At 44.7% G+C, this 14599-nt stretch overlaps 2 protein-coding genes across 9 annotated transcripts in view; both read right to left on the bottom strand.

Annotated features, from left to right (window-relative positions):
- Positions 1-52: 52 nt before the first annotated feature.
- Positions 53-7455, bottom strand: KLHL11 (kelch like family member 11). The gene is made up of 2 exons (XM_050934613.1): positions 6986-7455; positions 53-5469 (listed from the first exon to the last, which is right to left on the bottom strand). The coding sequence occupies exons 1-2, from the start codon at positions 7432-7434 to the stop codon at positions 3891-3893; spliced, it is 2028 nt and encodes a 675-aa protein (XP_050790570.1). The 5' UTR covers positions 7435-7455; the 3' UTR covers positions 53-3890.
- Positions 7456-8849: 1394 nt separating this feature from the next.
- ACLY (ATP citrate lyase) overlaps positions 8850-14599 on the bottom strand; it is a 47172-nt gene continuing 41422 nt past the window's right edge. For all 8 annotated transcript variants that reach the window (XM_050934555.1, XM_050934559.1, XM_050934557.1 and 5 more), the window contains 6 exons: positions 13125-13275; positions 11933-12076; positions 11333-11446; positions 10495-10577; positions 10135-10211; positions 8850-9739 (listed from right to left, as the gene is read on the bottom strand). In XM_050934555.1, the coding sequence (XP_050790512.1) occupies positions 9645-9739; positions 10135-10211; positions 10495-10577; positions 11333-11446; positions 11933-12076; positions 13125-13275 (664 nt within the window). In that variant the 3' untranslated portion in view covers positions 8850-9644. The remainder of the gene's footprint in view (positions 9740-10134; positions 10212-10494; positions 10578-11332; positions 11447-11932; positions 12077-13124; positions 13276-14599) is intronic.

A 14599-nucleotide genomic window follows, 5' to 3' on the forward strand; every position in this document is an offset into this window, starting at 1 on the left:
TAGTGCTAAATAGTGCATACCTGGCAAAAAAGCATATGGAAGACCACAATAATAGAGAAATAAAAAACTTTTATTACAACAAAACATTAGAACAATGTTTAGTTTCAAGAACTTAAATATTACAATATCCTTTGTTTCAAACAGAAACTCTACTTTACCTTACAGGAAGCAATGTAATTCTTCCCAGTAGGGAGGTTACTGCTTGTTCAAGCAATTGCAGAAGCCTGCACTAAAACTGACAGAAGAGAACAGCTGCCTTATAGGTCATGGGATCCAGAGTGATGTGGATCCATGAGGAATATCTATGACTATTAATGTTCTTCAGGCATCTAGTTATTTCTACATTTAACATTAATGTACTTTATAGGCTTATATCCTCAAGAGTGCTTGTATTAGGAAGCTTCCCCTAAACTGGTTATATTAAAGATGATTATATTCTATTTGAGAAGTGGCTGAAAATAAAGCTAAACCATACAAATACACTTATATTAACTGGGTCCTTTACAAACAAGTCTAACACTACAGTATACTATTGTAATTTCAGATCAAAAGGCCCTTAAACTTTGTTAATCTGCACAATGCAGTCTGCCTCTAGTAAACAAATATACATTGACGCAATAGTCCTGTTATTTTACTGTTTACTGTAATGGAAAAATAATTTGGGGATAACATCAATAAGCGGTAGCAGAGAATACTTACTGCATATATTCAATATGTTTGGGGTAGTGCTTTTCTAACTTTGTGCAAGAGAAGTATTAAAAATACATACAAAACATTTACTTACTAATAGACCATTCAGGTTATTACAAAATACTAAGTACACATATGGCACCTAAAAATGATTACACTGTCAGTCTAGCTGGTCAGAGGTTTATGCTACTTCACTAATATTTTCAACAGAAAGATAAGAGAGAATATGCATTTCATAGCATGTGTTTAGTACAGCAAAAAATGTATGATTGTCCTAAACGGCAGAATAGTCTGAATATTCTACCTGATTTTTTTCCTAATGAAAGACAAAGACAGGAGTCAGTTTAGTTATGCTTATTGGATAAGGTGTAAGATTCTTGTTAGTTTAACTACCCTGCTGTAACTATAGCTGAAGAGTGCCCAGAGTGCTTTACATGTACCACCACAGTACGCTAATCAAGGGCCACAAGGAACTTGTTAAATGGCTGACAGGTTAGTGGACTAAGCTAGATCCACAGTCAACACACATTTTAATTTTCTACATCTTATAACTACTTTGTGTACAATGGGCAGTTACACTTTTTGTCTAAAAACACGTGTGCATATGCCATTGAGCCACAGAAACTCAACGTTAAAAAGCCTATTTAAAAATGAAGAGGTCCCCTAGAACTGGCATTAAAAAAAGACTGCCATGAAATTGACTATGCTCCATAGTGCCCATCACTCATCATGCAAACTGAACACATCGGAAGTGAGATAAAGTGCATCGCATGATAAACCAGGACTGGCATTCACAAGTTAGACCACCTGGGCACGAAGTTATTTTTACATCTTCATTTAAGAATTTTAAAATCTCTAAGATGTACAAAAGCCAAAAGTTATTTCATGGCAAGGGCTGTTATTAATTTTTGTTATAACCAAACAAGATCATGCTTGTGCATCCGCTAGCCTAGGTTGATCTGTGGTGATACGCAACTCAAAGATTTTGCTTAGATTGCAATTAAAATATGATAATTGTGATGTTTTACAACCAAATACTCTATCAGCGCTGTTGATAAACTACATTCATCAGCACCTCGCCAAATGAGTTCATGCAGGTCTTTCAGAGCCAACAACTTCTGGATGTCAGCCTTGAACTTGAATAAGCTAACTGATTTCCCCTCTTAAACAGGTGAAGCCTGCCTTGCAAATTTTGACCTGCCTGCTTGCTCTTGCAGTGTAATTTGAAAGCCAAGTAAAATCCAGCATGATGGTATTAGCACATAATTAGATAGTATCTGAGCTGTTACATTTTCATGGCAATTTTTACAAGCCTGGATTAGTCTGAATATTATAGCAAGGCAAGTTAATGATACAGAAAATGTCAAGTGAATTTCAAGAGGAAATATTAAGGGTCATATGCAAGTCAGAAAAACCTGTACACATCATGCAGTAGAAAGACTTACCTAGTATTTCAGATATGATCTGGACTGCCTGCTGAATTGGAAAATGAGAAGTGTCAGTTCAGAAAGTTAAACTTTTAAAAGGAGTAAAATGTTTAGAAGAGCTTTCCACAATCAGCTGCCTCCATTTTAGACACTCTACCATAAAATGAACAAGTAAGCAGCTTTTTCAGCAATGTCTGACTGTGTAGACGTTTGGGATACCCTTGCTCCTACTCCTTTCTTTTCCCCAAAATCCTGAGTTAGGCCTACAGTGGAAATAATCCAAATAGTTAAATAAAGGGAAGGTTCGGAAGAAGAGGAGATAGAAAGGACAATGGAATTCACAAGAAATAATTGTGCAACTTTCGCGATGAGAATAAGGGGAGAGGGCTTAGTTGAATGGTTACTTCCGGGCAATGATACTTCCATGGGACAATGTATTGGATATTTCCCTTAGAGAATATTGTATTAAGTAATCTAGAACCAACATGGCCCTATTCATAAGACAATCTCAGATGTCAAAAAATTAAATAGCTTAATTTCACCCGCAATCATTTATAAATGATGCAAACAGAATAAATGGAGAATTCAAACATTTGAAGACTGTGAAGGCTTAAGATCCCTAAAAGCTTTTCAGTGGCAATTAGATTTCAAGAACTGATTGTTCCACTTCAACAGAAACACAGGTGCTAATTTGTTAGGGAACAGTGTGGCACTGTTACTCTAAGTTTATAGAAAAAATATATCGACGGCAAAAAAGTATTGATTGTCAATGGCAGGCTGGATACAGGTTCATTTTTCAAACTTTTACTGAAATTAAATGTGTGTCACGTTCGGAAAAAAACTTCAAGTAGCTCCATTTTTAATATCCTGTTACAAAATAATTTTGCTTTTAGTAATCCCTAATGTCCTCATATATTTTAGAAGTGGACAGTTACTTTTTTACTGTTAACATTTTTACTGTTTTCACTCACTTAATCAGGTTGATTGTTTATCTAAGTTTCTAATCAAGCTGACAAAGAAGAGACCCAGAAACATGAAGGACATCCAGATAGTGAAATCATCCCAAGTGCTGTCTCAAATCCCATTTTAGTAAGTCTCTGATGTTTTACCAATTATTTGTTTTAAGTAAACTCTGGCATTTCTACAATATACAGAAACAAAGTATTTAACACGCACAGAGAAACATCCTGAAGTAATTTTATGAAAAAAGATTGTGCTTTTATTTTTATATAACAGGTATTCCTAACTATTGAATATGCCTTCAGTTTTGGAGAACTAAGTGCACGGATGCCAATGGTATGTGAATTTCAGCTACTCAGGAGAAGAGAAGCTAAAGGAATATCAATATGTAAGTGCAAATAAAATTGGTGCTTTAAGAATACAGCTGGAGTTTGTTTTTTAAATTGAAGGAACTGTTGACAGACTAACTCCATATAAATCCTTGAAAATGAGGGTTGGACAAGAGAATTAACAGATTCTGCATCAAATTTTCTTAAAGTGTCAGGCATTTCATCACATCCTCTTAATAGGAATTTAGTTTTCCTGGGCTACTGTATGCTCCTCTCAATGATACTTAAGACAGAGGGATTTTAGGTGTTTGTTAACTATTTCCCATCCTCCGTATTTAAGTAAAGATGTGACTTTTATGCATCAAACCAGCAACCAGTTCAATTATCCAAATCCTAATATATGATGGCAACGTATTGAGCCTTACAAAATAGATAGCACCGTATTTCTTAAACCAGGTTTATTAGAGGAATGGTCTTCCATGAATTAGCACTCAATCTGTGAGCGGGGCATTCTTCGCAAGCTTAAAGAATGCCGATGTATTTCCTGCATCTGCCGTATTCTATCCTTTTGCCACATCAAATTTTGTGGCATAGGGTATCTTTGCGTACCATGTAAGCATCTGAATGGGATTCTTACATGGCAGGCTGTTGCTCTACAGCGAGGTTGCGGCATGGGAGGGAGAAGCATCCATCGCTTTCTCTCAGCACAATAACGATAGGCCTCTTTTCTGTATTGCTTATCTATATCATCACTGTTCTTCCACCCACCAATGATGAAAACATCATCTTTAAAATAGCAAATGGCCGCTCCTTCAATGCTAAGAACTTCTGGAGGTAAACTTTCAAGAATCTCCTCCGGTATTCTGCCAGAGATCTTTCTCTTAGCCTCTTCATTATCTATGGGGTAACTCTTGGGGCAGCATGATGCTGTCTGGTAAAAGTTTGTGTTGGCAACAGACATCTGAAAAGAGCAGTAGTTATCAATGAGTGGCAGAGACTCGATGTCTTGCCAGTGTCTTGTCTCCGTGTCATATCTGGTAATGACTGCCCTTAAACCATCTTCACTATCATCAACTGGGGTTCGAGCAGCAATGTAAACAAATCGATCTTCTATGGTGACTGCTTTGACGTCACGTAGGATCTTTGGGGCTGACTCCAGGTTGTGCCATTTGTCTTGCTCAGGATGGTAAATGGTTACATCTTTAAAGCCAGGACTGAAGTTACCATGTCCACCAATACTGTACAAGTCCCCCTTGACTTCAGTGAGGCCAAAAGAATGCTTTCTGGTTATCAGATGAGAGACTTGCTCCCAGACATTTCTGTTGGGGTTGTACTTTTCTACAGTCTTGGCAAAGCCAGGTTCCATTGAGCCAGCCACATAAACATACGATTCTGTGACAGCAACAGCATGTCCATCAAGGTGATTATGTATGTGAGGTAAGTTTACCCACCTATCTTCATCGATGAAATACCCCACACACTCACTCAAATAATCCCCTCCCTCTGACACACCACCGATCACCATGATGACATCCATGTTCTGCCCATAGCGAGGCAGCAATGCTACAGGATAAGCAGAATGTTGTAAATTACCAGACTGCAAGTTCTCAGCCCTCAGGGCATGACTTTCCACAGCCTCAGACACTAATTTAAGACAGGCTTCATTACTGGATACTAGCCTTTCAGATTTGACATGCCGGGTAAGGTAAGTGGGTTTCATCTGAGACAGTCTGAGCAGTTTAAAGAGTTCTTCAAAGTACCTCTCTCTTTCGTCAGCGTTTCTCTGAACCCACTTTAAGACAGTCTCAAAAAGAACTTCTTCAGAGTCCACTGTGATTTCCAAGTCTGAAAGCCAGTCTCTGATGAGGTGAAAGGGTAACGTGTAGAACTCTTCATCTTGGATAACTTTGCAGAAGTTTCTTCTTATCATGTCTGCGGCTTTCAGGGCAAGCTGGTTCAATGAATACATATGAGCTAAGCTATGAATAGCCACACAGTTGGAGAGATTCAGTTTTTTCTTCAGAAACTCTCCACAGAATTCCTTTAACCGCATCAATAAAAACCTGAAGAGCAAACGATGATGAGTTAATACATGAACTGAGGGGAGTGAGGTTAAATCCAATCATATATCTTTAATAAAGAAGGGTTTATACTGCACAACAGCCAAGTTCCTGATGTACTTTAGGAAGTCAATGTTACATAATTGTTCTTTTAACAACTCCCTTTAACCATCTTGTAGCCAACAGACACATTCAAGGGCTGCAAGCCAAACTGAAATACTGTCTCTGTTCACTAGCTATATTAACTGCTGGTGGAATGGGGGCACCTATTAGATCAGTACATTTAAGTTCAGATGCCTCCAACCAGTCCACTGTAACCTCTAGTGAATTATCCCTAAGGCAGATGAATTTGGTATGTCCAATCTCCAGGGTGCAGCTCAGGGAAGCTCTTTGGAGGTTAGAAATGCTGTGCATGATGTGTGCCCACTCCCTGAAGGGAAGCTTTGATCCCTTCACCTTCAGAGAATTCAGGAGCTGTAAAATTTGGCTAGAAGAGGTGGGCCTAATTACAAGAGTACAGAGATGAGAAGGTGGGATAACATGATCCTGCTGCTATAGGAAGGATATAAGGACTCAGGAGAGTATGCCACTACTCCACCCCTACTACTGATCATCCCTTCACATCTCCCCTGCCAGCTCCAGCATCCTCCCCCCCCATTCCAATGTAACCACTTTATGAGTAGCTGTGGTCCTCCAAGCTCCCTCTCTTGCCCACCACCTCCAACCCACCATTTCCCATCATCTCTTCACTTCACTTACTAGCCACCTCCATCACTTTCTCCCTTGCTCGTGTTACATCCGCTTTCACCTTTCTCCAGTGTGCCTCCCTGCCCCCTCACCTATCTCTCCCCACCCCGCCAGCCACAACTCTAGCTACGAACAAACCAGACTGCTGCCTAGGGTGACAGATTTAGTCTGGCCACCCCAAATTTGAGTGCTGACCCATGCTGCACTAGATCAAAACACCACTCACTGAAATTTGGCCCAGCCGCCGCTGCATCTGACAGAGAAATGGACAGGGCAAGTCTACCATAGGACTATGCAGGGGTGGCAACACACTGAAGTTTTGCAGGGGATGGGGGGTAGATTGCCTTAGGCAGCCTCCGGCCAATCTCTTCCCTCCAGTCACCTGTCAGCCACTTCCTTCCCCACCCCCCTCACCTGTGGGCCACCTCAGCCCACCCGGGCCTGCCCAAGCCCCCAGCCCACTTCCTGCCCTTCCCCCTCCAGGCCCGCCCCCTCACCTGTCAGCCCCCCCAGCGCCCCCCCAGACCCAACCCACCTGTCGGCCACCCCAGCCCACCCCCACCTGTCAGCCACCCCAACCCCTGACCTGTCAACCACCCCGGCCCACCCCCACCTCCTGCCCCGCCCCCTCACCTGTCAGCCCCCGCCGCCCCGCCCCCTCACCTGTCAGCCCCCGCCGCCCCTCCCCAGCCTCAACCTACCTGTCAGCCACCCCAGCCCCTGACCTGTCAACCACCCCGGCCCACCTCCACCTCCTGCCCCGCCCCCTCACCTGTCGGCCATCTCCAGCACCTCGTGCACGTTGCCCGGGCTGACGCGGATGCTGCCCGTGTACATGAAGCCGACCACCGCCTCCACCGTGTCCGGCTCGGGCCCCCCCTCCGAGCTCCACTTCCGCAGCTCCACCCGCCCGGAGCGCGACTCGGCGAAGCCGCCCGACAGCAGCGGGGTGAAGTAGTCGGTGGCGGCGGCCAGCACGGAGCGGTGGGCGCGGAACTCGCGGAGCGGCCCGGCGCCGCCCCCGAAGGCCAGGGTGATGTCGCAGAAGAGGTCGAGGCGGCGCTGCTCGTTCTGCCGCCAGGCCAGCTCGCCGCAGTGCGCCGGGCACGCGAACTCCTCCGCCTCCGCCTCGCCAGCCCCCTCCGCGCCCGGCCCCGCCTCCTCCGCGCCTTCCCCCGCGGGCCCGGGCTGCGCCTGAGGCGAGGCCGCGGCCGCCGCCATCTTGCCCGCTCGCCAACGGCTCCCAGCGAGACCCACGTGCGCGCACCCTGAGGAGCGGCGGCGCCGCGCGCGCCGCCTCACGCTGGCGGGGGAGGAGCTGTACGCCGGAAAGGGCGGGCTCGGCTCCGGCCACGCCCCCTCTCTGTTTTCTCCTCAGAGAGGTCCAGAGCCAGGGTGGGTTGGCGGGTTCTAATCCCGCTGGGGACTCGGGCGGTTGCGCGCGCACGTCCCCTTGCCTCAGTTTCGCTCTGTGGAAAAGGGCGCGGCTTCGCCTCCCTGGCGGGTTCGGGTAGCTTGGAGACACCCGCGAGAGGCAGGTAGGACTGCGCCTCCAGCGCGCTGGGCCCTGGCGGCAGCGGGGCCGGACAGCAGGGGCCGGGTGGCGGGGGCTGAGCCCTGGGCTAGGGTGAGCAGAGCCCCTAGGGCTGGCGGGGATAGCCGCCTCCTCCCCCAGAGACATCACTCCTCCTGCAGCTGGCACCTCTCCCCCCTGCAGTCACACAGGCACAGGGCCTGGTTTATTAGAGTCCCGTGGGTCCCGCCCAAGGCTGGTGTGATAGGTCCCCCGTTCGGGAACCTCTGCCTTACACTGGGTCTCTCCTCGCGGGGGAATCCCGTTGTGCAGACAGCAGCGGCTGTGTCTGTGCCAAATGCTCCCTACCTATGCTACCCGCCTGTCAAAGCTCACGTGTACCTTCACCCATCATCTCATGCAGCTCATCGAGCCCAAGGGAAGTTTTGAACCATATTCTCCCTCTCCCTCCATTGGGGAATTTTGCAGCATACGGTCTTTTCTAGGATGGCAAAAGGCATTACTAAAAGTAATTACTGTTTTCAGGATGTATTTTATTTATAGTGCAGGTGAGTGGAGAGTTTACTTTTGTCACTGTGATTCAATCAGCTACAGCTTGTCTTACTCTAAATGACTTCATCTTAATGTCTAAATGCAGGGTGACATCATCCCAATGTTCATGCGGTGTTACTGGAGCATTTATACATATTAAGTCCCTTAATTAAGCAAACTGCAGAAAGGTATTGTTGAATTTTTTCAACCTACATCTTAACTCTTGCTGTAAGAGCTTGCCCATTCCTGCCAAGTTTATCCAGGTTCTTATATATTGCCCCCATCGCCACAGTAGCTTCTCTCATACACATGACAAAAAATTGCTATGATTTTGACCGTTTGTTACACATTAAGGCCTAAACTTTCAGAAGTGTCTACTGATTTGGGGTGCCCAATTGGAGACACTGAGGGTCTGATCTTTAGAAGGAAAATCCAAAGAAAGAGAGTAGACATTCCAGATTGCAAAATGCAGGTTACTCAGTGTTTTAAAGTATTCTATTTCCCTGCGTAAAGTAAGATTCAGAACAAACAAATCTCAAGGTGCCAGCACTGAGAAAATACAAAATCCAGCTAAAAATGATTAATGTATTATTTATTTAAGTTAGGTTATAATAATATAGAGACAAGTAGGATTATTACAGCAACTATAATTAAATGGCCCACTGAATATATATCTTGCATATGCAGATAATGTAGGAGGCCAGCGATTCCTGTACGTAATGTGGTGGCTGTGTAAATATAGAAAATGCACTACAGGTAGTTTCACAGTTTTACGAAGAGTATATGTTACAACTTTACATTTTAAATTACTACACCAGAGTTTGAATGGTATTGGCTATATCAGCAGTGGTCCCACTACATAGGATATTATTGGGCTGTGGAGGTAAACACAGAGCAAACAAAGCTGATAAACAACCTACAAGAGAACCCCAACCCATAGCTGATGGGGAACAATATTCTTCATGTTTTGGTTCCTCCTTTTGTCAGGAAGGTTACAACTTATTTTCAAGCTAACATGTCTAGTTCTTCAAGCCAAAAGCAGCTGTGTCCGTGAACAAAACACACTCCTCCCCCCCATCTTAAAATCTTGTCAGAACACACACAAAATAAAACAAGTAGAAAAATTAAAAGAGGCTGGGGAGAAGAGACAAAGTTCAGCTGCTTGCAAGCATGAAATACAGCAGGTAGCGTATGGAATCTCACACTTTTGGTTTTATTTGCATCAGTTTCTATGCTTATAGAACAGCTGCTTTGCACAGTAGTTCTTGATTTCTGTAAACCTATGGCCTTTACATTTAAGTCCCATGTGTAACGGTCTTCCATGCAGGCAACTTGCTTCTCTGATTTAAAGCAATGCTACTGGCTATCACATGGTCATGTGCTCTGGTAGAACATAGGAGATGTCATCCCACGGGTGACGGTACAGGCCTTGTTTCAGCCTCTTCTGATCCAGGTAGTGTCCTAAAATGAAAGTGATTTTTACATGCAGCAATTCAACTTTCCACTCCTCCCAGACTGACCTTGCCTTGAAACTTGTTAGGTCCCTTCCTGGCCCCACAAATGATCATTATATCCTGAAGCATGAGATCCAGTTACTCCTATTTTAGGGCATGACAACAAGCTCCAGTGGGACAGGTGAGAATCCTAACTATTTTTCAAAAGCTACCCATCCAGTAGCTTTAAAAACCCAGCACTGAGAGCATCCCAGCAGATTCTCCTGGGCTGGGAATGTGGCTGATGCACCACATGCAGTCAGGACTGGTGTGAAAAATGAAGGTGTTTTTAGGAGCTGTCTTTTGGTGGTGGTGAGGGGAAACATCACAATAATAGGGCTTTTGGGTGCATGTGTAACTTACCAATGAACCCCATACTTCTGCCAAGCACGAAGATGCCATTGAGGGCTCCGATGTCAATATATTCATCTGCTTCTTCCCTACAATAAAAACCAAACAATTCTTGGGCACAGGGTACTTGGTACAATGGCTCCCAGAGGAGCATTAAACCACCTCCAATGCAAATTCAAGGCCCAGTTCTGGAAATCTTCCCCTAGCAGAAAGACCAGGCTTCTGCAGGGCGCCTTGCCTTGCAAATGTCAGATGAAATCCTGGCCCCCATTGCATGGCAGTGGGAAAACTCTCATCACATTAATGGCATCAGGATTTTACCCTTTCTCCCCAAGTTCATACAGCAGCTAGAGAAGATACGTCAATGTTTACCGGGTGAAGGAGCCACAGTTCCTGAGCACATCAACAAAGGCGACTCCAATAAAGCCATCCACATTCAGGATAAGATTTGGTTTCTGAAGGAAGTGAAAAACGTTAACTGTTAATAACACGCACTTATCCAGCAACTTTCATCACCAAGGGCCTTAGTATGCTTTAGAGCAGTGGTTCTCAAACTTCTGTACTGGTGACGCCTTTCACATAGCAAGCCTCTGAGTGTGACCCCCACCCCCATACATTAAAAACACTTTTTAATATATTCAACACCATTATAAATCCTGGAGGCAAAGCAGGGTTTGGGGTAGAGGCTGACAGCTCGCGACCCCGCATGCAATAACCTTGTGACCCTGAGGGGCCCTGAGCCCCAGTATGAGAACCCCTGCTTTAGAGGCTACATGCAATAAGGGACACCCAAACTTTGTAACACAGAGGTCTAGAGAGCCACAATCAATCTGAATGATGGGGATTCCCCCCTCACCATCTGCATGCGGCTCTACCCAGTTCAAGGTGGACTTCTGCCGGGGACTCAACATCTCTGCAGGCTACACCCCCTTATTACATGAGGAGCGCAGTCACAGGCTGCTCTGTAAAATGCCGTGGGCTATCATGGGCTGGCAGTCTGGCCTCTCCTGGTGTACAAGGCTCACTTCAGCCAGTGCATATCCTGTAGCTGTGCCTGGCTCCGAGCTGGGGCTGTCTCTCTCTGGCTTTTATTAGCACCCATGCATTACTCCCTCTCCAGTTAAAACACGGAAACAAAACTCCAACAATGATCCCAAAAGATTTTTGTCTTCCAGGTATTGGAGAACAAAAATGCAATGGGGTGTTTTACCTTGGAAGTTGTAATTTTTTCTACTTCAAGTGCATAGTCCAGTAGTGGGGTAGCAGGAAAGTGCTGCTTCACGTAGTCCTTGAGAATTTGAACTCTCATGTCTGGGTTATTTATCTGCATGTTTAAGAATATATAATATTATTGGCAGTAACAGCCAGACACGCATGTAAGAGTGCACGTCTTACTGTACCTATCACCTCAAATGAGCCCTTTGTTTGAAGCCAAGGTACTTACATTTTGTCCTTATAGCTTTTTTTTTTTTCCTGAAATGTACTCAATTTAGAAATTAAATCTCTTTAGTTTTAAGTTTGTATGGCCTGTGAATGGAGAAGACCAAACACTGAACTGTAAGAGATGAAAGATGTTACGGGCTGTCATAAAGTAACTGCTTAAACAAACAATGCTGAATTGCTCTCTCTACTGCTGACATATCACCCGAGTATCCAAAGACCAACTAACATACGTGTGTCAGTGATTTATTTTAAGATTAGTCCAGAAACCACTTCTAAAAGTTGCCATCCTTCCTCCACTTGCTTTTTCTTCTATTCGTTTTCCTCTCCCATTGAGGAAAGCCCTACTAAAATAAGATAAATTACTTACTGATTTGACCCTGTGTCCGATGCCCATGATCAGTTTCCCTTCTTTCTTCATCTTGTTAACGAACTCCATAGGGATAATACCACTGTCAAAGGCCTTACTGAACATCTTAGCTGCGGCATCCAGCGCACCACCAAATCGATCTCCCTGTGCCCAACATACATAAATTGAACTCCAGCAAAGATTTCTACAGTTGCATGTTACAATAGGTGCATGAACCAGATCCCTTCTCCCACAGCACCCTCCCTACCTACAACAGGGACGTTGTGAAAGCAGGATTAGACTATGCAGGAGTCCAAGATAAAGAGCCAGCTGGGATTCATTGGCCAATTGTAAACAACTAGAGATGTGACCTACCTCTAGGGACAAAGAAGCAAATAAGATTAAAAGGTCCATTTAATTCTTGGTCACTTCTGAGGCTATGTCTGCACTGCCATGTGATCAGCACTCCGGCGATAGATGCACCCAGGGTCAATTTAGTGAGTCTACTGAAGACCCGCTAAATCAATGGCACAACATTCTCCAGTTGACCCCGGTACTCCGCCAGGAACGAGAGGAGTAAGGTAAGTTGAGGGGAGTGTCTCCTGGTGACCCAGCGCGATGTAGACACCACAGTAAGTCAACCTAAGCTATATCGACTCCAACTACCTTATTCACATAGCTGGAGTTGCCTAACTTACGTCGACTTACCACAGTAGTGCAGACATAGCGTGAGACTCCCAATAAAGAGGGGCCAGTCAGTGCTAATAGTGATGGTATTTTTTGTGATGTAGACAAAAAAAATACAAAACAAACCTAGACTCAAACACATTTTACATAAAGGAACATCAAACAGTGGTTATCTTTTGGTCACTACCCTTCTGGGGTTGGATTTAAACCAGCGATCTAGAGATGAAAGGGTCCAATTCACACAGATATTTTCCAGTGGCTCTTAACTTGATCCAGTTTCATTAATGTATTTCCCCGGCTACTCCTCATTAGTATTGGATTCAACATAAAGCCAATGTTTTAATCAATGATAGAGTAATTAGGGGAGGACAACTGACAAGACAGTAAGCAGGGCTCAGGCTTGTCTATGGCACAGGAGTCATGCCAAGTTCTGACTTGCTGCCAGGTCACTATTGCTACAGAGCGTAAGTAAAAATCAGATTGTATAGTAAGGAGAAAGACAATGTCTCAGATGTTAAATGCTTACAATAGTGAGAAGGCCTGAGGTGAGACTAGAAACCAGGTCTTTCCCAGCTCTTGCACAGACAATGGTATTGTGGGCTCCTGATACGGCAGGTCCATGATCTGCTGTTACCATCAAACACATCTCAATGAAGTGACAGGCATACTTTGGTAACCTGTGGGGTGGAGGAGGAGCAGAGAGAGATGGGTAACATTACCTAACAGGAAGAAATCAACATGGACAGACAATGCATCTATTTTGTACCAGATAATAAGGCTCTCTCCCATTCACACACTAAAACAAGGGGAGAGCGAGATAGGAGATGCAGGATCATACCTAATGTTGGGTCTCAGAGCCCAGAAAGTCTCCCTGAATTATCTGAGACTGCTAGAAAAAAGCTGGTTTTATACCTCAGCTTAGTGCACTGGTATATTTTCCGATAGTCTAATGGTTGCAGTGTTCTAGCCATCTGATCAGTGATTTAAACCCAAGGGGAGTGAATGAAACGAACTATGCAATTTCTTTTCCCCCTATGGATAGCTGTTTCGTTCTAGAATTGGCTCTCTGGGCTAAAGCCAAGATTTGAACCCAGGTTTCCACATCTGAAAGCCAAGAGTCACAGAGCCGAACCTTACAGGCTGATGGAGGCCACCTTGGACATCCACTCATACTCACTACCATTCACTCAGTGTTAGCTGGAGTTGTCTTGGGTGTATTGGAACGAAAGAGGAATTCTGTGAATATTTTATTGTGACTGTTAGTGGATGGTGTTTGAGGGAATTACTGCAAGTGACGTCTCCTGCACTGCACAGCAGGGACATGATTTTCAGAGGAGGTTGCAATAAAATGTGCTCAGAAAGACACATGAAGAAGCTCAGGTGTCTCGGGGCACCTGTCCATTTTTGTGGGCCCACCTGTTGTCCCCACCTTTGAAAATCTGGTCCCAAACTTGCATTTTCTGTATCTTAACTGCAGATTATTTCCAGTTCGCATCCAGATTCCTGGCAACATCAAATCCCCTTAAATCTGGGATCACTCAGCAGGCACATTTAGTTGGCTCACCTGGTGGCCTAGTGGTTTCATTCAACACTGTTATGTGGGAAATTGAGTTCTTGTCCCATTCTTAGTTCCTTGGCCACCTGGACTGGCCAGAGGTGAGAGTATTGTGTAGGAAGTGTGTCCGCCACCTCCCGTCAACTGGGGGGTCAGGGAAGGAGGGGGAGTATCTCTGCCATTCAGAAGGTTCCCTGCACATTGGTAACAAATTTTATAGGCTCTCCAGACAGCCCTGTCCAGTCTTTTTGTGCTGAAGGATGGAGGCCATAAAACGGGGCCAAGAGAGGGGTAACAGAACACAGAGGGATTTTCCAGTGCTCCACCACGTTTCTGGAATCCCCCCCTCCTCAAAGTCAAAGAAGTGTATGTGGTCTTCAAACTCTGATATATTCTCAGAAGGAGCAGATATAGGCAGGGTATTTCGTGTACAATAGTCTCTCCTT

The sequence above is a fragment of the Gopherus flavomarginatus genome, chromosome 25 (genome assembly GCF_025201925.1).
Source record: "Gopherus flavomarginatus isolate rGopFla2 chromosome 25, rGopFla2.mat.asm, whole genome shotgun sequence".
Classification (NCBI taxonomy): Eukaryota; Metazoa; Chordata; order Testudines; family Testudinidae; genus Gopherus; species Gopherus flavomarginatus.